Genomic DNA, 20,864 nt, shown 5'->3' with positions numbered 1-20,864 from the left:
CGATTTGATCTAAGTGTAATGACCTACTTTGACAAATTCCGTGACATTCCGCGTTAAACTGTAAATTCCGTTTTTATAACTGGATTCCGAGATTCCGTCCGCGTTTTCTGCATCGCGGAAATCATACGCCAAGAACCGGGTCGAACGGGTACTCGGTACCACCGGTACTTCAAAAAACCTGGTACCGTGACGTTTTCATTTCTTTAGTACCGACTTGGTACCGAAGTACCGGGTCTTTTGACAACACTAGTTCAAATGTTTGAGATCAGTTTTTTTAAAGAAATTACTATTTTTATTCAACATGGAAGCATTAAATTGATCAAAAATTACAGTAAAGACATTTATAATGTTACAAAATATTTCTGTTTCAAATAAATGCTGTTCTTTAGAACTTTTATTCATCAAAGAATGCTAGAAAAAAGTTTTCAAAAAAGTATTTTTAAAAGTGTTTTTACTGTATTTTAATCAAATCAATGCAGGCTTGCTGAGCTTAATAGATTTCTTTCCAAAACATTTACAGATTTTACCTTCTCCAACTTTTTAAACAGTATTGTATTTAGTTTATTTAATCAATTCATTCATATTATTTATTGATATAAAGCACTAATGATTTGATAGGTTTTGGTCAAACTTGTTTCTGTACTTATTGAAATATTTGCAAAAAGAAGGCACTTAGTATGCTGATATGAATGACTGTGTGTTAGCTGAATGCCTGTAGTGAAATCTATCAGCTCGTATCTTCACATACACATGGCCCGATAAGTTTAAACCCTGCTTTGAGTTAAAAATCACTCCACACGCAGCGCCCAATTTTCATCCCCATCCCCTGACCTGAAACAAAATGAAGCCTCTCCATCATATCAACCCTATTTCTGTCCTGTGTCACTTCCTGTTTTCATTCCTAAAAAGTTCTTCCCCATCCTATCCCCTTCACCTTTCCTTTCCTTTCCTCCTCTTTCCTGTCCTCTCCTCTCCCTCCATCAGCACTAAGCTTCCTTGGACAGACTCCAGCTGTCAAGCTGTTTATCATTTGGGCCTCCATTTGTTGAGTCTGACAAAGTGAGTGAAAAAGAGAGACCACAAGAGATGTGGAGAGATAGAGAGAACAAGAGATATAGAAGGATATGTTAAGGAAAATGGAATACAAGAAAAGAGGACTCCAGGTTGACAGTTGCTCCTTATTAACTGGTGTTTTTGACGTTCGTTCATCTTTTGTCCTTCATCTGTTGTTGTTTATGTCATTCTCTCTCTCGTACTCACATACACATGAAATGAAAGGTTATGCCCTTTCATTATTACCTGTGATTATTTACTCACTGTCATATTGTTTCAAACCTGTACATTTTTTAAGTCGTATTTTGTCACATGCTAAAATTAACAATATGCAGGTTTGATACGACATGAGGGTGAATTTAATTTTGGGTGAACAATTTTTATTCTCTCCACTGCCTGATGCTATCTAATTGGATGCATTCTGGGTAGAGGCATGGTCACATGACACACAAGCATCTCAGATTACCCAGAATACCTTGGTTAGGTGGAGAAAAGGCTTGCTTATGTATTACAGTTTCACTATAAGAACAAAACGACTCGACAAATGATTATGCTTTTGCCACCTTCATTCTTAGAATGAAGTCAATACAAATACCTGAGAAGCATGTAACCCAATAACCTCTGTAGATTTGGGTTGAGGACTGTATGTGCTGCTTGATAGTTACTGAAACAAATACCATCCCACACTGCCACCTTGAGGCAACTGCAGTGTGGCGGCCATTTTGGCTCCACTGCAGTCAGTTATGGATTCCACCTCCATTCCGGCTCGAGTGTCTGATACAGTGTGCTAAGGTGTCGAGAATCTCCCTCTGCTTTCAGAGCTGGCATGGCAGAGGGAGGATTCTCCTCTACTGCAGTGGGTTGTCCTAATCTATAAGTGTGACAAGTTTGAATCCTCAGATATTGATTGGGTACAGGCCCAGAGTAAAGACCTGCCAAATACCTGGCAGGCATTAGTGTATGAGAATGATTCTGTCAGAGTCAATGCGAAAAAGAGCAGCAGACTCAGGTGTGTGTGTGTAGCAACTGCGAGCATGAGTTAATCACTAATAAAACAGCTAAATTTGATCAACAGATTACCACATGTTGATTTTATTTCTCTTAATTATATAAATTTAACAGGGTATTTAATTTATATAAATTTAACAGCATATATATAATATTGTGTAATATAATTGATGAAGTATACACTACTGTTCAGAATTTGCTGAAGATGACCAGTAGAGTGAAGCATCTGATAGCAGGTTTTTAATCATTGGAATTTAACCCATCATTTATCTCATATAGAATATGCTTCGTTATTTATACAACATAACGTTAATATTACAACTTATAGGTTATCTGCACAAAATGCCCTGAATGCGAACCTGTCTGCGTGGCTCTGAATGAACTCTTGTGGAACGCGTTCTTCACCCAACAACATGCAGAAACACGGCAACTAAACTCACAGCTTTTTATTATAATAGTGTTCTTATTATATTGTTATGTATATGACAGTTCCAGTCATAGTTATTAATATTCCGCATCGTTGTTTGTCCTCCTCGCGCTGCACGCTGAAGAGATAATCACAGTAGTACAACGAAGCACTTTACTGCAGTGCAACTCAACCAAATGCATCTTATACGAGATAAATAATATATACACGCGATATATATAATCCGCCTGAAATGTTTTGAAATCACTCGTACCCTACCTGATTGAAAAAATCCAGTCTTTCACTCTGCCTGTGTCAGTTTGAGTCTTGCTGATTTAAATCCATGCCGCCAAGATGCTCCTCTGTCAGTCACCGATTATGGAAAGTGAAACTTAAGTCTATAGGGGTGGTTGGATTTATTCACGCATGTTAAAAATATTTATTAAACGCTTCTTTCTTTACAGATTTTTATTTGCATTAACTTAATAGGCTGTGTATTAACTTATTTGGAGAAAACCGGTAGTTCTATGTGAAATCAGACATTGAGCACCCCATATAGCCAAAATGGCATGATCATAACACCTCTGCGAATATTCGACTGTGAGATTGGTAGTCGAATCAGGCTTCTCCTATCGAAGCATCGAATCTTCGACTATTCGGGGTCACCTCTAGTGTGTACATACACACAAAATCAGGGCATATTAGTATCCGTGTACAGTACAATCTTGCATCCAGATTAAAAATAAGTGTGCATAGGCAACAAATAGATTTTCTAGAGGAGAGATAAGATGCTCCAGTACTCGCTATGTAACACTACAGTGGTAAGTGCTGATCTTTTCTCAGATAATGTGCTTGAAATAAACAGATAGATATTATCTCATCTCAGATCTGTATACTACTTATTCTTATCAAACCTCTCAACAGCTTTCAAACATTTTAAGGATTCTGTCTGGATTTAAAACGAATTGCCCCTTTGCTAAGCCCCTCCCAAGCATTACTGGCCAAGCTGCCTTACACCACAGCCGTTTACAGACTATTTTAAACAAATATGCAAAGAAGCATATGTGGACGAATGATATCCTTTCCATTTTTACCGCACAGTTCAGTAAAAATGCTTCTCTGCAAAAATCTCTTTTTCATTTTGTAAAGTTATAAATTTGAACGTTAAAAATGTGAGCGGCTAAGAGTAATCAAGTAGGTGGTGCTTAGCAATGGTCAATTATATTATATATGTCTATAGAATTTTTAAATATTTGATTTAAAGATGCATTAAGCAAAGTTTCAATATTAACACCTATTGGACAAATCATCCAAAAGCAGTTGTTTTTGATGACCAATTCAAACATATTTGTCAACTGTGATTAATCCTGCAATAGTTAGAAGAGGTGTAAAACACTGCATAGTGCATCTTTAATTTGGTTTGATTTTGTTTGTACTTCTGAACATGGGGGCTTTCAACTCTTTAAATCATTCGCTGAGGTTTTTTTGCTTGGTCCTTTTTCTCTGTCTGTCTGTCTCTCATATTGATGTTGTTCCTCTGCCAAGCCACTCCCAGTATCTTGTTTCTTTTTCTGCCTCTCTTTCTGTTTTTTCTGTGTGTGTATTCCTCTCTTTTCTGTCTCCTTCTCTCTTCCGCTGTCTGTCTCTGACCCTCTCTTATGTCTACGCCTTGGTGACCAACAGGAGCCTCTCTCGGTAAAGTCTCCCCTCCTTATTGTCGCACGGCTACCGCCCAGCTCACGTGATGGCTTCTCTCTCTTTCTTTCTTTTTCCCTCCCGACCATCCTCCCTTCCTCTTTGCTCATCTGCTCTGGTTCTCTCCATTCCACTGCTTGTTTTATTCTGCCGTGACTTACATTGGTTCTAATGGGTCCGTCTGTGGACCTAAACAACTGAACACAAAGTTACAGAAGAGATCACACTTTTGCACACTGCTTACGGTACTGCACAACCCTCTCTGAGCACAGTCAGGAGCGAGTAATTGATTATTGGTAACCTGGAACTTTTCCAATGCTCCGACTCAATCAATCTGCCATGAGCTGGCCAGTCTTCAGCTGGGACTTGCCTGGAAGTTCATAGTTAAAGACAGCTGTCTTGGCCGCTTGATTGAAGAGTTCTCTGTTTGTGTTTGGGACCTGTGTAATTACTTTAAAAAATACCTCTGCCACATTCACAAGACTGATCCTTGGGTCAATAAGGATTCATCCTTGACGGCTAACACTGTCTACACTGGGTGCATATGGCGTGAGATGTTAGACTATACTCAGTTGTGGATTTCATTGATGGACACTTTTATTTATTTTTTTATTACTCCAGCCATCTATCTAAAATAAACTACCTCTATTTACATTTTTACTGTTAATGTTTATATTTCTGTATTTAAATAGCCTCATTATTAACATCAGTATTTATTTGTTTATTGTTTTATTTTTCATTCTGAAATGCCCACTGCATTTTTTACTATGAATTTTGTTAGTTATATATTTAAATAATCTCATTATTTACCTATTATCAGCCTCACTATTTATATATCCAACATTGTTTTAATGCTGGATAAATAAATAGTAATTAATTAATTAAATATTTTATTTTAATTATAAAATAACCCTTGGAATAAAATAACCCTTACTCCGAATTTTATTAGTTATATCTTTAAATAACCTAATCATTGTTCATTTATTTATTCATTCGTTCTTATTTAATGTCTTATTTATTATGAACCCATGCAAAGTCTAGTTTTTGTTGCCTATATATATATATATATATATATATATATATATATATATATATATATATATATAAAGTCTTGAGCTTACACCTCATTGGTCCATGTTAGTAAATTGATGAGGCAACTTGATGAATCCAGTGTAGACAGACTTTGGCCAGTGTGATGCTAAACATTAAGTTCTTCAAAATGGCCAGTTCAAGATCCTTCAAAATGGCCAGCATTTCTTGAATATCATGTAAAAATCCAAATGTGCTTTGGAGGCAGGAGGTTTACCAACAGTTCTTTCCTTTTGTTTCCTTATTGGTTTGAATGCAATGAAATGTCCTTGTAACTTGTCTTTGTCTCCTGGTTTGAGCTTCCTCAAGTTCTTCTAGGGACAAGATACAGTTGGACTCAAGTCCGCTAGCCTTCTGCATCTCAGTGAACCCTCAGTCTTGTCATGTTACCTATGATTAACACAAACAGCCTCCATATCCCAGACCTTCATTCCCCTGTCTGCTCTAACACAGCTAAAAACCAAAAAAAGAAAGAAAGAGGTTTGGCTGGGCATTGCACCAGAAAATGCCTGACAGTTTTGATACTTACATGAATGTGTTATGCTTTTGGAATGCCCACAGAAGGTAACGAGTTGACTGAAACCCTACGATGGTTGTGAATCTGAAGACTTGCTTGAAGAAAAAAAAGATTTTTGATGATAAACATTCCACAAAAATAAGTCTAATACATGATAGATACTGTGGTATTAACTGTTGCATGGTGATATTGAAACTATCTTCTACAAAAGTGGAAGCCCAAGGAATGGTCTAGAATTGAAATGTGTTGAAGAAGGTCTGTCAAGAAGTCCTTGTCTCTCTTTATGTCTCACCTTGTAGCATATTGATGTCCTGTTGTTTGCCTCCAATCCACAGGGGGAGCAGTAAGGGGAAAGACATCAGTATCATCAAGTCTCTGAGGGTCCTAAGGGTGCTACGTCCACTCAAGACCATCAAGCGTCTTCCCAAACTAAAAGTACTGTCAAAGTCACACACACCTACACAGCTATGTTACATGTTATCGCACCATCTTGTTTTGTTAGCCAAGTTAGCATGCTATACTCATGTGTCTTTCTCCCAGGCGGTGTTTGACTGTGTAGTGAACTCTCTGAAGAACGTGTTGAACATCCTCATTGTCTACATGCTGTTCATGTTCATCTTCGCTGTGGTGGCCGTGCAGCTTTTTAAGGGACGATTCTTCTACTGCACCGACGAATCCAAAGAGTTTGCCCGTGACTGCAGGTAAGTGGAGATGACTTACAATGAAAGATTTGTGATTTCTTTTAGTTTACACTGGCAGCCAAATGTCAAAAATGGAAATTATGCATGTAAAAGTTGACATGAATGTGGCAATATGGTCCACGATAATACATACTATACTCGCCCATCCTTAAGAAAAAAGCCTGATCGCTGAATTGTTAATATGCGTTTTTGTTTCAGGGGCGAATATTTGGTGTACGAGCGCGATAACGAGGTGAAATCGCAGAAGCGGGAGTGGAAGAAGTACGATTTCCACTACGACAACGTGCTCTGGGCCCTGCTTACTCTCTTTACTGTGTCCACCGGAGAGGGATGGCCACAGTGAGTTGACTTGCTCACAAATCTCTAGTGGCTTATTATCTTTCCTTTTATATCATCAACTCTTTTTGTTGCTTCTCTTTCAGGGTGTTGAAGCACTCGGTGGACTCCACTTATGAGGACCAGGGCCCGAGCCCGGGGTACCGGATGGAAATGTCCATCTTTTACGTGGTGTACTTCGTTGTCTTCCCCTTCTTCTTCGTAAACATCTTTGTAGCTCTCATCATCATCACTTTCCAGGAGCAAGGAGACAAGATGATGGAGGACTACAGCCTCGAAAAGAATGAGGTATTTGCATATTCATTCATTTGAGTAAACCAGCAAACATGCCTAATTTAGACCAAAATTTAAGGATTTAACATCTGATAAATCCTTCAGTCCCATACTGCATCCCAAGTGTTTAGTTTTATTCATTGTTAAAAAGTAGTTCAATAAGAAATAGTTTTATGTCATTAAAAGGATAGTTCACCCAAAAATGAAACTTCTGTCATTAATTACTTTTGTTCCAAACCATTAAGACCTTTGTTCATCTTTGAAACACAAATTTAAATATTTTTGATGAAATCCCAGAGCTTTCTGACCCTGCATAGAAAGCAGCACAACTACCACGTTTAAGGCCCAGAAAGGTAGAAAGGACATCGATATAATAGTCCATGTGACATCAGTGGTTCAACCATAATTTTGTTAAGTTACGAGAAGACTGTGTCGAAGACTGACACAGAAGAGAAGAAACTGTTGAATAAAGTGTTTTTTTGTTTTCTTTGCAACACAAAAAGTATTCTTATAGCTTCATAACATTACTATTATTGAAGAATATATTTAGATTTTTAGTAATTTGCTCATTTTTAGTGTTTATCTAAGATAGATTGATAGAAACATAATAATTATAACATAAGAAAAGTGAGACTTTTCAAATTCATATATACTGTATAAACCCTAAAATGTGTTTTTGGGTCAAAAGCAGCTGTAATTCAGCTGGTCACATTTGTGCTCTCATATTTTTTTATATTTAGCCACATTCTAGACAGGAAGTCTACAGTTTTACTATTTACTTTTCTCTCCACAGCAACAAACATGCAATGTGATACGTCAGATGCTTCTTTCACTGTTTTCTGTTGTTCTGTCTTCTAGAGAGCCTGTATTGATTTTGCTATAAATGCCAAACCTCTAACGCGCCACATGCCTCAGAACAAGCAAAGCTTTCAGTACCGAATGTGGCAATTCGTGGTGTCACCTCCTTTTGAGTACAGTATCATGGCTCTCATTGCGCTCAACACCGTCGTCCTTATGATGAAGGTACAATTCTTCTTCCTCCCTTAGCGTCAGTAATGTCCTTGTGCATCAGTTTGGGTCTGAATTTTCTTTGTGTGTTTCCAGTATCATGGGGCCCCTTCGACGTATGATGTAGTCCTGAAGAACCTGAATATAGTGTTCACCACACTGTTCTTCATGGAGTGTGTTCTGAAAATCATTGCCTTTGGTGTCCGAGTAAGTCTCTCTAATCGCATTCATACATCCAGCTCTTTCTAGCATTACTCATCGCACCTAAAGATTTCACCCATTATATATATATATATGTTATTTATTTAGACCTGAGAGTTTTGAAACGTTTTCTTCTTTTAATCCGTTTAGAAAAACAGCTTCCTAATGCACTTGTCGGTCTGTCTCCTTTTGTTTCTCTGCAGAATTATTTCCGAGACGCTTGGAATATTTTTGATTTTGTGTCTGTTATCGGCAGCATCACTGATATTTTGGTGACAGAGCTATGGGTAAGTGCACCTTTAGACAAGTTTCAAAAGCAAATGCAGATTGCATCTTGATTCATATTGGAACTGAATAGCCATATGTGAATATAACCACTTGTAAATAAATACTCATTTTAATACCGGTAAATGCATCTTTTGCGACCACTTCCCATTTTTGAGGGACAGTAAAACGTTTCATTCTCATGCACATAAATATTTAAAAAATATCATCCTATTGCAGAATTCTTCATATTGTGTTTAATAAGCAAAATTGAATTGCAACAATTCCAAAATTATGTGGTAAAGGTGACTTGGCAGCAAAATGTTAAATATTTTGTCTATGAATATTTACCTGTTCAATCCTCCACATCATGTGTTCATTCTGGTTCATTCTGGCTTTTGTGTGAAAATGTCAGTGTTTGAGTGTGTATTCGTCCTGGTGTTGTGTCTCATCTGTGCCTAGGGTGCTCTGTCTGTACAAATGAGACAGAGACACTTTACTCTGATGTGTTACACTGAAGTTTTTGGGCTCTCCCAGTGGTCACACATTATATGATGTGAATTGTTATATAACGTTTATATAAATTTGTCCATATAACTTTCAATATAAACCATATAATCAGTGCAATTCTAGTAATATTTATATATTATCGTGTGTATTCATATTTTCTTTATCATTGGAAATTTTTTATGTGTTTGTCATTTTATATTTCTTTTTACTCCTATTTAATTTAGTTTTAGCTATTTTACTCAAAGTTATTTAACTTGTTTAATAATTGTTTATTAAAACTAAAACTAAGTAATTGAGTTATTTAGATTATTTGCCAGGTCAGCATTTATTTATTTATTTTTATTTTTTTAACTTTATATATATCTGGGTATATATACATACATGCATACATACATGCATACATACTAGGCTTTTTATCTAATATTTATATTTTATTTTAAATAATAGTTTTTAATAAAATAGCTTTAGATTTGTTTTTAACAACATCAACATTGGCTGTGTCCGAAAGCTCTAAAATGCTGCCTTCAGAGGAAGCATACCAAGGCAGGAAGGCATCAAGGCATGTCCGAATCCAAATTCTGCTTCACTTCCTGTCTCCGAAAGTACCTTCTTTTGACTGAATTTTGAAGGCAGCGTGGATGTCTTTGATATCCCACAATCCTGTGCATTTCATTCGGTGATGGTTGAGCTAAAAAAATAAAGATGGCATCTAAAAGTTGCGTTCGGTGGACAGTTTGTGTGTAAATGTATATTTCTGACAATTGTTTTGCACATCTGATGTTATTTCTAGCGAGTTATCGGTATTTTAGTAATTAAATATTCATTTAGTTATCACTAAATCTCGTTCTATTTTGTTGTAGATCATTAAACCGTTACGCTGCCTCAGAAGCCTGTCCGAAATCAGTTTCATGCTGCTAAGTTTTTGTATGCAGCCATTGTCCCTAATGCCAAGTTCACACTGCACGATTTTAGCCTGATTTTTCACTAGCCGACAGGTTTTGATAAATTGCCGACAAATGCCAGAAATCGGAGGCAAATCGGTGCTTGTTCACGCGAGTGACAATCACGCAGTGTGAATTATCAAAGATGTGATCTGAGGGAATCGCCGATGCGTCGCCGACGCCCGTGAAATATTTGGCATGCTAAATATCTGGAGCTGTCAGCAATTCACAATCCTGCTGTGTGAATGAGTTCTGACTGAAAATACATCGGCAGTGACCTACAGCTAATGAGAGTGCAAGACACAGGGCAGCGGGAAGTTCGGGGAGGACTTTTAGTGTATTTTTGTATTTTATTTTATTTTTTACAAAGCCAGTCATTTACAAACAACGTGCCTACATTTTTGCATTAGAATATACAGAACAGGTAGGCTACATGAAGATGAAGAAGGGGCTAGGGTTTTTCCTGTAAATAATATTCTTCTATAAAAGGACAAGATTTATTGCATTTTTTCTTTTTCATCACTTTGAGGGCTTTTATAGGCTATAAGAAATAAACTCATTATAAAATGCACAACACGTTGTTTTCACTTTCAAGTAGGCTACTTAGATTTGTGTATATAAAAATTTCCCAGCAGAAGTATGTTTGTTAACAAGTCATCTTTGTTAATTATTGTGTGTTCGGGGAGGACTTATAGACCACAATATCAGGGTGATCTTGCGTTATTACGTTTGGCTGTAGTTTGTGGAGCAGAGTTGTCGGCGATTCTTCCTATTGTAAAGTCATGCAGTGTGTAACCTCCTGTCACCAATCCATCGTGCAATGTGAACACAGCAGCGACTGAATGCTACCCCAGATATTCGTGCAGTGTGAAAACAACGGTGATCCGAAGACTTTGAAAATCATGCAGTGTGAACTCGGCATAAGGTAGTTAGCATCATAACATAATTTAAAAAAATGCTTTTCTAGTCATAATGAGTAAAATTCAGTTTGGCCACTGGAACAGCCTGCATAGTGAATCAGTATCCACCGTATCTGTGTTTGATTATTCAGCCTGTTGACTGTATCCATAACGACTTATTCCTGTTTTATCTTTTTACATGCTTTCTTTGTTCCTCTGATTTGTTGGCGATAAACCCATCCAATCCAAAACAAAACAAAAATGCACTATGAAACTCTCATATCTATCATCTCATGTGTACCCATCCAATCCCCTCACACACTCATTGTACATGTATGCCTCCATCTACTGCAACAACACATAGAATCCGGTTGGTTTGTAATTTTCTCTCGGCTTCTAATGCATCCATTACCCAAAATGCCTCTCTCTTCCCTCCCCACTTTCCTCAAAGCATGTGCTTCCAGTATGATGACCCATTACCCCAAAGATGCTTGACAATTGGACAACTGCTCATGTTAACACTCATATATTCTATTAGCGATTAAAAACACTAGGACTGGGTGGTATGATGGTTACAAAAGTGTCAGTTTACTATTTATACTATGGTTTTATCCACGCAGCTATCATTTTGTGGGCCAAAATAAGGAAAAGCTGTTGTGTGGATATGGTCTGGAGCTTAGAAATCCAGAATAAGCATTACTACAGGATTATTTATTAACCGTTTTTCATCAAATTTTCAGAAACACAACTGCATTGTGATATAGACTATTACAACAATCTAAAATTACTCATGTAAGCATTTGGTCATACCGCCCACCCTAATACAAACACATTTATTATATAAGTACAAGAGACGATATGTAAATTAAAGTAACAAAATTAACATAGAGATTTACCTAAATGTATTCACAAGAGATTCAGACAAATTTCAATAACTGACTCTTCCTCTTATTGACCTGTAGTTCTAATCTGCCTGGTTACCCATTGACCAATGAGAGCACTTTTTTTGTTTTTGCTCATAAAAATGCCTTTATACTTTCACAGGTAGTCACAGACATTGTCATGCCATTGCCGAATGCCATGCACTTTAGCAAAAGCTGCATGATGACTCTTATTCTTTCATTACCTTATCTTTTCTCCTCTCATCTGCCTGTTGTGCACTACTGTAGTTCCTCCTCTGTATGGAAGAGGGTGCTGCATCTCACTCATAGAAATTTGTGTATGCTGGAATGGGGGAGTGATCCTCAATAACCTGTCCACACAGATGAGACGATTTATTATTTATTGTACCATGTCTGAACTCAATATTTAGAGTGATTATGTCAGTTGTGTTTAAAATCCAACACTGAAATTTTGAGGAGAGAAAAAAGACAATTGGCATAAACTTTGTGTGGATTGGACCATTGAGAATTACATGACCAACACAGCCAATCCCCATTGGCTAATGTTGTCGGTATTCTACTCTGTATGCCTGTATTTGCTAAATATTATAGTGCATCAGGCTGCTTTCATACTGTGCCTTGCCTGTCTCAACAGATCAGTGCATTTGATTAAAAAAAGTTTATGCTTTAGTATATGATTGGATGATGACTGTTACAATTTATTGATTGTTTTTCTTAAGCCCCTCCTGAATTAATTTGGTCCTTTTTATTTCATTTTTTTTAGTGTCAATTCCATTTTAAGCTTATTTTGTACATTATGTGTATTTATATACATTTAGAAAGAAATCTTTTTATACTTTTATGTATTACTTTAACCCACTTTCTCTCTAAATTATTCTTTTATTCTTTTATTTGAATAAAGAAAATTAGATTCATCATCATTGAGTAAACTGATTGGGATTTTTCTCTCTTTCGTGCACTCACTATCTCTTTCACATGCTGTGTCTCTTGCACTCTTTTTCTCCCTTTTCTTCTGGAACATTCTCCTCTGTCTCTCTTTCTACATATGTCTCAATCTAATCTCCCCAGGATAACTTCATAAACCTGAGTTTTCTGAGACTCTTCCGAGCAGCACGTCTCATTAAACTCTTAAGGCAGGGCGAGACCATTCGCATTCTGCTTTGGACCTTCGTTCAGTCATTTAAGGTACAAAAAGTCATACTTTAATGCCACATTCACACGCCAAATTCAAGTCCAAGGGACAACATTTAAGATAAATGCAGAAAAACTTTGCATCAAAATTTCAGGCACTCCAAAGTCCCACTCTAGAGTTAAAAAGAAGCATTTTATTCTCCTTGAGAAATATTTCTATACATATTTTCTACATGTAATGAAAATGTATAGCCAACTGTCGTGCCTAAAGAATTTGCCTATTTTACAGTGTGCACATTTGTAAAAACACATACGCAGACATTCAGACCAAACTTTAAAATTCTGTCTAATTTCTTTCTCCTATCATGGTCTTTCTGTCTACAATTTACAGGCTCTGCCGTATGTGTGCCTGCTCATTGCAATTCTGTTCTTCATCTATGCCATCATTGGCATGCAGGTAACAGCTGTTCTGTTTGAAATGAGTTTTAACATCACTGTGGGTTTTTGAAAATCGAAATAAAGACAAAATTAACCCAAATAAGCATCTTTCAACAAGTTCAGAAGTGGCATAAGGTTGCTGAGAGATCTCATCTGTGAGATCAGTGATGTGTGCAGTAGTTTTATATTTTCTCTCTGATTCTGTAGTTGTTTGGGAACTTGCAGCTGGATGCAGAGGAAGGTAGTGCGATCAATGAACACAATAACTTCAGAACCTTCATCATGGCCCTGATGCTCCTCTTCAGGTCGGTCTTGTGTCTTTACCAGTGTTATTTTAGTATATAAATAAATAAATAAATATATATATATATATATATATATATATATATATATATATATATATATTAGTGCTGTCAATCGATTAAAAAAATTAACTAATTAAACGCACATTTTTTCTGAAATTTATTGCGATTAATCCCACCTAACATTAAAGTTTTTAAATATACTTTTATATTGCAATAATTTCACATTCAATCTTCAAATTAATGTTCAAACAACATAAAGACAGTATATTTTTAATATTTGTTTAATGGCATCTTTTTTTATGACTGAAGGCCAGTATCACTGATACCAATACTACTGAGATGTCTCTATAAAATAGTTTTTTCCCCCTCAATATTTAACCACCGACTATAACCATTCAACATTACAGTATAATTGAGAGCTATCCATTTTAACATTTATTAGACTTTTAAAAAAAACTTTTAATTTAAGTGAACTTAAAACAATCTTCACATAAACCCATTATAATAAAGGTCATATTTACCCGTGCCCTTCAGCAGAAATATACAGAAATTGAAATTATCAAACAATAAATTCTAAATTAAATATTGATGAATCCTTAAAGCTATTTCCTCTTTTTTTTCTTCTTTTTTTCTTTCTTTGATTAACAGACATCACATCAGCTGGTTATTAGGTTGTTTTGGCAGCTATTTTTTAAGAGCTGTCGTTGCTGAGCATGACGTGGATCTGACATGCATCATATTTTCTCTCAAATCTCTTCACCTTTTCTGACCCACTTCAGGTCTTAAAGTCTCTACTAATGAACTGACGAGTTGAATCGAGTGTGTTAGATGAGGGAGACAGTGCTGGGCTGCTCCAGGACAGTTTGGAAAACCATTTCAGAGACATGTTCATATAAAATATATTACATGCACGCACAGTTTTAAGGCAGCTTTAATCGCCTTTTTGGTAACTTCATGACTTAACTGACCGCGGCATTGCATGCACGTAGTTTATTTCGCGCTTTGATATGAAAAGATACAGGCTACAGCGTGCGCCGGCACCTTTGTGTGTGCAATTGAATCGCACGTGCTGCGAGTACAGTACCATCTGCACGCTCGTTTGACTCGCGCCTGTCACTCAAGTGAAGCTGGAGCGCACGTCTGAAGTGTCTCCCGTTTGATGTTTTCGTAAAAAGACGTTCTGCAACTGAATAAATGCACTTCTTTTCAAGAGAAAAAGTGACAGAAACAGCAGTTGTGAGTGGTGTCCAACCCTAGCCCCGCTCCTGCGTTAATTGCTTTAAATATTTTTAATACGTTAAACTGAAAAAATGCGTTAACGCACTAATATATACAGTATAATTTGTGTATATATATATATTAGGGGTGGCACGGAACACAGATGTCATGGTTCGATACGTACCTCGGTTCGGGGGTCACGGTTCGATACGATTTCGGTAGATCTAGATGTGAAAATACTAAATATTATTACATGTTATATATATAAAATCTGTTTTGTTTTCATTGTGATTGTACACAAATAAAAGCAGACCTTTATACAGTGATTATTAATAAGACAATATGTGTTTAAAGTTGATTCTACTGGTATAAGGAAACAGTTGAAGTGATCGCGCCGAACGCGCACACACACACACACACACACACACACACACACAAAACACATCAGTTCCAGCATTGCTAACTTGACAGCACAGTTGGTACTTTATCAAAATAAAATACAGTGAGCCAAACATCAGCGTGCGCACCTCTGTGTCACCGTTGGAACGCGTCTGAAGTGCAAAGCGTATTCAGATACGTTACATCGCAAATATGGAAATATTATGGAATATTTGGATTTGTGCCGAATGAGAGCGGTAGGCAATGGCGCCTTTAGGGGGGATGCAGAGTATGCCAGGCATATGGGCCCAGGCCACTAGGGGTCCCCAAATTACGACTTTGGTTATTTATTTATTTTTTTATTTGAGCGCGTCTTCTAGCACTTTAAAGGACAGATACACCTTGTCAATTTTTTTTTTTTTGTATGGCTGTTCATAATATTTTTTATTAAATGTGACAAAATTTAATTGTGAATGAATGACCGCATGCGCAAAAGAACAACAACAAGACGGCATGAAGCGCTCTGTCTTAAGGAAGTAAACATGGAGGCCACTGCATTTTAATAGTTTACCCTAATTTTACGCGTTTACTCTTTCATTTATAAGCTGATGTGCCATGAAAGCCAGCAAATTCGCGAGTAGGCTATAAGGAGGACAAAGATGAGGAGAAAGAGAGCAAAGTTTTTAAATATTTACAGTACGACCCCTTATGTTTAGCTTGTAGAGCTGTCACTGTAATACACCGTAAAACAACACCACTGCCTCTCCCTGACTCCCTTCTGCAACTTTCTGTCATGTTTAGCCAGTGACCAAAGAACTACTGATATGTTAAATATTTGAAGTGACTCCTGGCAGCGTGGAATACAAAAGTATGTCAAAATACTCTTCTTGGCCATTTATTATCTGACAATTTAAAATCCTCAACAAGGCAGCCCAAACGATGTAACAGGCAACGTGATGTCTGGCCCTCCCACCCCCAAAAGTTCGTTAGAGTTTTCCCTATTTCCCTCACTTTTATTCGCTTTAAATGCATGTGCGCATTATTAGCATTATTAGCGCATTATTAAATGCATCGAATTAGCGGCAATTCGGCGTCAATTGAATGAATTGACAACAACAAAACAGTACGACAAACTCACTTAGGCTATATTAAACATAGAATGTTTACACAGAATGTTTAATAGCCTATATTAACAAAGCGAATACAAGCACCATGCTATCAGGTCTAATATAAAATAAATAACTTACACAAAGTTTAAATATAAAACACTGAAGATCAGCAAACAATTATTAACACATTTATTTGGTGGAACTAAATAAATAAGAAACGAATGTTAAAAAAGTTTCCAAAATCATCTTAGATAATGGCAAAAGTCAAAAGGCCTTCCAAAGTCTAAAATATTTTTTAAAGCAGGCGCTTTTATATTTCGTTTCAAAACTAAATCTTTCTCCAACTTCTTTGTCTTTCAATCCAATTAAATTCAAAATTGCTTTATTGGCATGACTGTAAAAAATACAATACTCGTCAGCTCGACTCACTCTCCTCACGTGATGAATGAAATCCAACTCCTGCAGCTGATCTAAGATGCGACTGTTGTTCAGCACACTGCATTGTTAAACTAGTGTGCTTTGTTTACAAGTGCGCAACTCATGGCATTCGCTGTTCTTCTGCTGGCGGTTACCAAACAGCACTGCATTACTGCGGGCGCCCCCTTCTGGATTGGGGGTGAATTGCCTGTATTCGTCGTAAGGCCTCATGCACCGAACCGAGACGCCCGTACCGTGACGGTTCAGTACGAATACATGTACCATGCCACCCCTAATATATATATATATATATATATATATAGCTTTTTCTACTTACATTTCATTTATTTTTCAGATTTAGTTTTAGATTTAAGTTTGAGTAATTTTGGTGGTTTTAAATTAAATATTTTTATTTTAAGGAACAAGACTTTTTTCACTCCAAAATATTCAAAGCTTCATTTTTAGCTGAAGATTTAGAAATTTTGTTTTGTGCTTTTTAAAAAAGTATATATATATCACTGTTTAGCATTTACTTTTTTATTTCAGTTTTTTAAATTATTTTATTTTATTTTTTATTTTATTTTATGTAAGTTACTTGCAAAAGTGTTATTTTCAATTTTAAGTATTTCATCTAACATTTATGTTTTATTTCACCTTTAAATGTCATGTATTTTTATGTTTTGGTAACAGGAGTGCCACAGGCGAGGCATGGCATGAGATCATGCTGGCATGTCTCGGAGGAATGGAGTGTGATGAAAACTCTGGGAACGAGGGGTCAGAGTGCGGCAGCAACTTCGCTTATGCCTACTTTGTCTCTTTCATCTTCCTCTGTTCTTTCCTGGTGAGAACAGCCTCCACCTGTTTCTTTTCGCCTTCCTTTACCTTAATTCCAGTTTTTTTTTACACTTCCTTTTTTCTCTCAGAGATGCATCTATTCTTTATTTATTGCTTTAAACTGTAAATAATTCATTCTGTATGTTTTGGAGCTTGCATTGTGGGGTTTGTATTTGTGTTTAGATGCTGAATCTCTTTGTCGCTGTCATCATGGATAACTTTGAGTACCTGACCAGGGACTCCTCCATTCTGGGTCCACATCATTTGGATGAGTATGTCAGGATTTGGGCAGAGTACGACCCAGCAGCCTGGTAAGTTAAACACACATCTTTTACACTTTTTCTCCCACTCAAACACACAAAACCACACATTTTATCCTTTTAGGCACACAAGCAACCATTTTTTTACCTTTAACTTGTAGAATGGAAAACCTAAATCACCCAATACTAACAGTTTTTAAAAAGGAAACATGTTCACTGCAAGCTAACAAACACTGTAACATTCTAAAGATTCTTTATTTTGTCACAGATATATATGTGCACACAAACTAACTCAAAAACCAATCATTCTTCTCCATAGCTGCTGGCCCAGAGCCTCTTACATCTTTTGTTACTGAAAACATCCTCAGAACGTCTCATAAGACAAGGCCCTGACAGATAGTAGATTTTAAAATCTCAAAATGCCCAGTGTTGGTCTTTATATCCCTCCTACTTCCCCCCGTCCCAGTGCTTGCCTCATCCTCGAGTGCTGTTCTGCAGGAGCCCATGGAGTTGGTCTGAAGGAAAGGATTCCTTTCCCTAGCCCTGAGAAACCCTGTTTTCCCTGTTGACATTGCACATCTGGTGATGATGATTGAGCAAAAGAAGGTTTAACGATTGAACCAGGGTTGTGCGCCATTCAGAATATAATTAAAACCTTCTTTTTTTTTTCATTGTTCTTCCAGATCTTCCAGTTCTTGAATTTGAATTGAATTTGAGTTACAGTACCAAACAAGATGTAAAATTGCAATTTGAATTTGAATGTAAATAAATAGCACTGAAATTAATCAAAATTCAAAGAAATTCATATAACTAAAACCAAAGCTTTGGTTTATAGGCCTGATGGATGGATAGATGGCCATCTATAGACATTTGAGTTTACTAATAGTGTATCATTTCATCATATTAAAGAAATTAACTCTTGTGAACCAGGTTGGAAAGACATTTATTTTCCCAGAATGCATGACTTGCTTTGATTTTCTTTGAATTACAGTTCAGTACATTCCTCTTCCTGTCATTCCAATTTAAATTCCAATTCATCTTTGTGTGGAATGTGGCTAATTCAATTCAAAATACAAGGGAACCAATTTTTCAGTTCTGAATTTTGCATAATCCTGATTTGAACAAATGCTTTCATTCAAAGAGTCAGAAAGAAAGATATCTGCATTTTTACTACAGTATACATAATTTTCAGCAAAAAAAAAAAATATATATATATATATGTAAAACATTTTTCATCTGAAAAAAATGAGTGTAGAAATTTTACACTAACCGCCCCCTCCCCCCCCCCCCCAAAATGTGTATAAAAGCTGCAGCAAGAAACCGAGGAAGTGATTTAAAAGAACATATAAGCAAGAGAGAGCTGAACATGAGACCCTGTGCATGGCAGATTCTGACTTCACAATGACTTAATTCTCCCATCTTTATGGCTCAGGTGTGCATGGCAAACATCTTCACAGACAAGCTGTCGCAGCTTATTTCTGTACTTGCCACTGCATACAAACGTTAACAAAATACACCTCATGTATTTTGACTGGTAAAGCCCACGTAGCTGTCGCTGTATGCAGTTTAATTAAGTCATTGGACTCGCCAAGATGAGAGAGCCTCTCATGTGCACGGTCATATCGGTGGATTCGTTTACTCCGCACCGTGATGGGGGGAGGATTCAGAACAGCACTAAAGATCATTCAGGGACAGCTTCACCATTTTTTTTACTCAAAATTTGATCTGGTTATTTCATTCACATGCATAGGTGGGGTTTATTGACTGGATTTTGATATGCATTGAAATCTCGGATACAGTAACCCTCACATACATGTTTAAATGTATCCAAGGCAATGGTCCCTTTTCACCTGTCCAAGTCTGGATTTTTGAAGTGAAATATAGCAGGTAAAATTCCTTTAAGGTAGATGAGCATTCATTTCAAATGTCCATAGCATGCATGTATGAATTAATTTATGTATTTGTTATTCTTTTTTGTAATTTTAAATTTAAAAAAAAAAGTTTTGTTTTATAGAGAGACTCTTTTTATGTCAAAATTGCTGGGTTTTTAATTATTTATGAAAAGGGTCCATTGCAGGAAGATCTTTCGTATGATCTAAACATGTTTGTTAGCCTAAAATCGGTTGGGCTGTCCTTTGAATGATCTGGTTTTCTATCGGTTTGAGGCAGTGGAACAGCCTCACTGGGTTTGGTCTGTGATTTGTCAATGGATATGTCTGCTTTTATTCTCTTGTTCTTTGTGCTCCTCTTCTTGTTTCTCTTTTATTCCCTCTTCCTCTCCACCTCCTCTTTGGCTCTCTTTCTTCTCTCTTTTCCTGTGTGTGCCCCCTCTCTAACCTCCCTGTATTCTTCTTGCAGCGGGCGCATTCATTATAAGGATATGTACAGTTTATTGCGGGTTATCGACCCCCCGCTGGGCTTAGGCAAGAAATGTCCTCATAGGGTGGCCTGCAAGGTTTGGATCCTACTAAACAAAAAACTTAAGCACCTGCTCGCATTGAAGACTGGAATGAATGTTGCTTTTCTTTTTGTTTATGTTTTCTTTTTTTTTTCAGTTTATTTTTTACTCTTCTCCACAGTTTTTCTTTTACTTGAAATTCATTTTTGTTATTTTATTCGCCATCTCTATATGCATTCTGATATGACAAATGAGAATGTGCGGGACAATGCAGACACCTTTTTAGAAGCATGACGTGCACTGCCATCGACAGCCAAGTCTGTATGAATCTCTCTGTGGAATGAATCACTCTAAACAGCCAATCAAAACAAAAGAAAAAGAAAAAATGAATCAGTCATTTTGTTATTTTTTTTCTTTCTGCTTGCTGTTGAACCATGCCTTGGCAAACTGGGTGTAACAGTGTGCATTGTTCTTGTTTGGGGACGATGTGAGGGTTGGGGATCAGAGGACTGCATTGACGTGACTACCATAGTTCACCACCAAGCAGCGGAGCTTTTCTTTGCCTGTTTGAAG

At 36.8% G+C, this 20,864-nt stretch overlaps 1 protein-coding gene across 17 annotated transcripts in view; it reads left to right on the top strand.

The window, feature by feature from the left end:
* cacna1ab (calcium channel, voltage-dependent, P/Q type, alpha 1A subunit, b) overlaps positions 1 to 20,864 on the top strand; it is a 165,945-nt gene that overhangs the window by 110,792 nt on the left and 34,289 nt on the right. For 14 of the 17 annotated variants that reach the window (XM_058792403.1, XM_058792398.1, XM_058792395.1 and 11 more), the window contains 13 exons: positions 6,104 to 6,203; positions 6,309 to 6,469; positions 6,668 to 6,808; positions 6,892 to 7,093; positions 7,937 to 8,101; positions 8,183 to 8,293; positions 8,491 to 8,574; positions 12,872 to 12,988; positions 13,326 to 13,391; positions 13,580 to 13,677; positions 17,490 to 17,640; positions 17,817 to 17,944; positions 20,252 to 20,348. In XM_058792403.1, the coding sequence (XP_058648386.1) occupies positions 6,104 to 6,203; positions 6,309 to 6,469; positions 6,668 to 6,808; positions 6,892 to 7,093; positions 7,937 to 8,101; positions 8,183 to 8,293; positions 8,491 to 8,574; positions 12,872 to 12,988; positions 13,326 to 13,391; positions 13,580 to 13,677; positions 17,490 to 17,640; positions 17,817 to 17,944; positions 20,252 to 20,348 (1,621 nt within the window). The remainder of the gene's footprint in view (positions 1 to 6,103; positions 6,204 to 6,308; positions 6,470 to 6,667; positions 6,809 to 6,891; positions 7,094 to 7,936; positions 8,102 to 8,182; positions 8,294 to 8,490; positions 8,575 to 12,871; positions 12,989 to 13,325; positions 13,392 to 13,579; positions 13,678 to 17,489; positions 17,641 to 17,816; positions 17,945 to 20,251; positions 20,349 to 20,864) is intronic. The other 3 variants (XM_058792387.1, XM_058792402.1, XM_058792389.1) reach the window with 1 other exon arrangement.

Source organism: Onychostoma macrolepis, chromosome 11 (assembly GCF_012432095.1).
Source record: "Onychostoma macrolepis isolate SWU-2019 chromosome 11, ASM1243209v1, whole genome shotgun sequence".
Classification (NCBI taxonomy): domain Eukaryota; kingdom Metazoa; phylum Chordata; class Actinopteri; order Cypriniformes; family Cyprinidae; genus Onychostoma; species Onychostoma macrolepis.
Note: the sequence above shows the minus strand (reverse complement) of the source record. Positions and strands in the feature narration are given on the sequence as shown.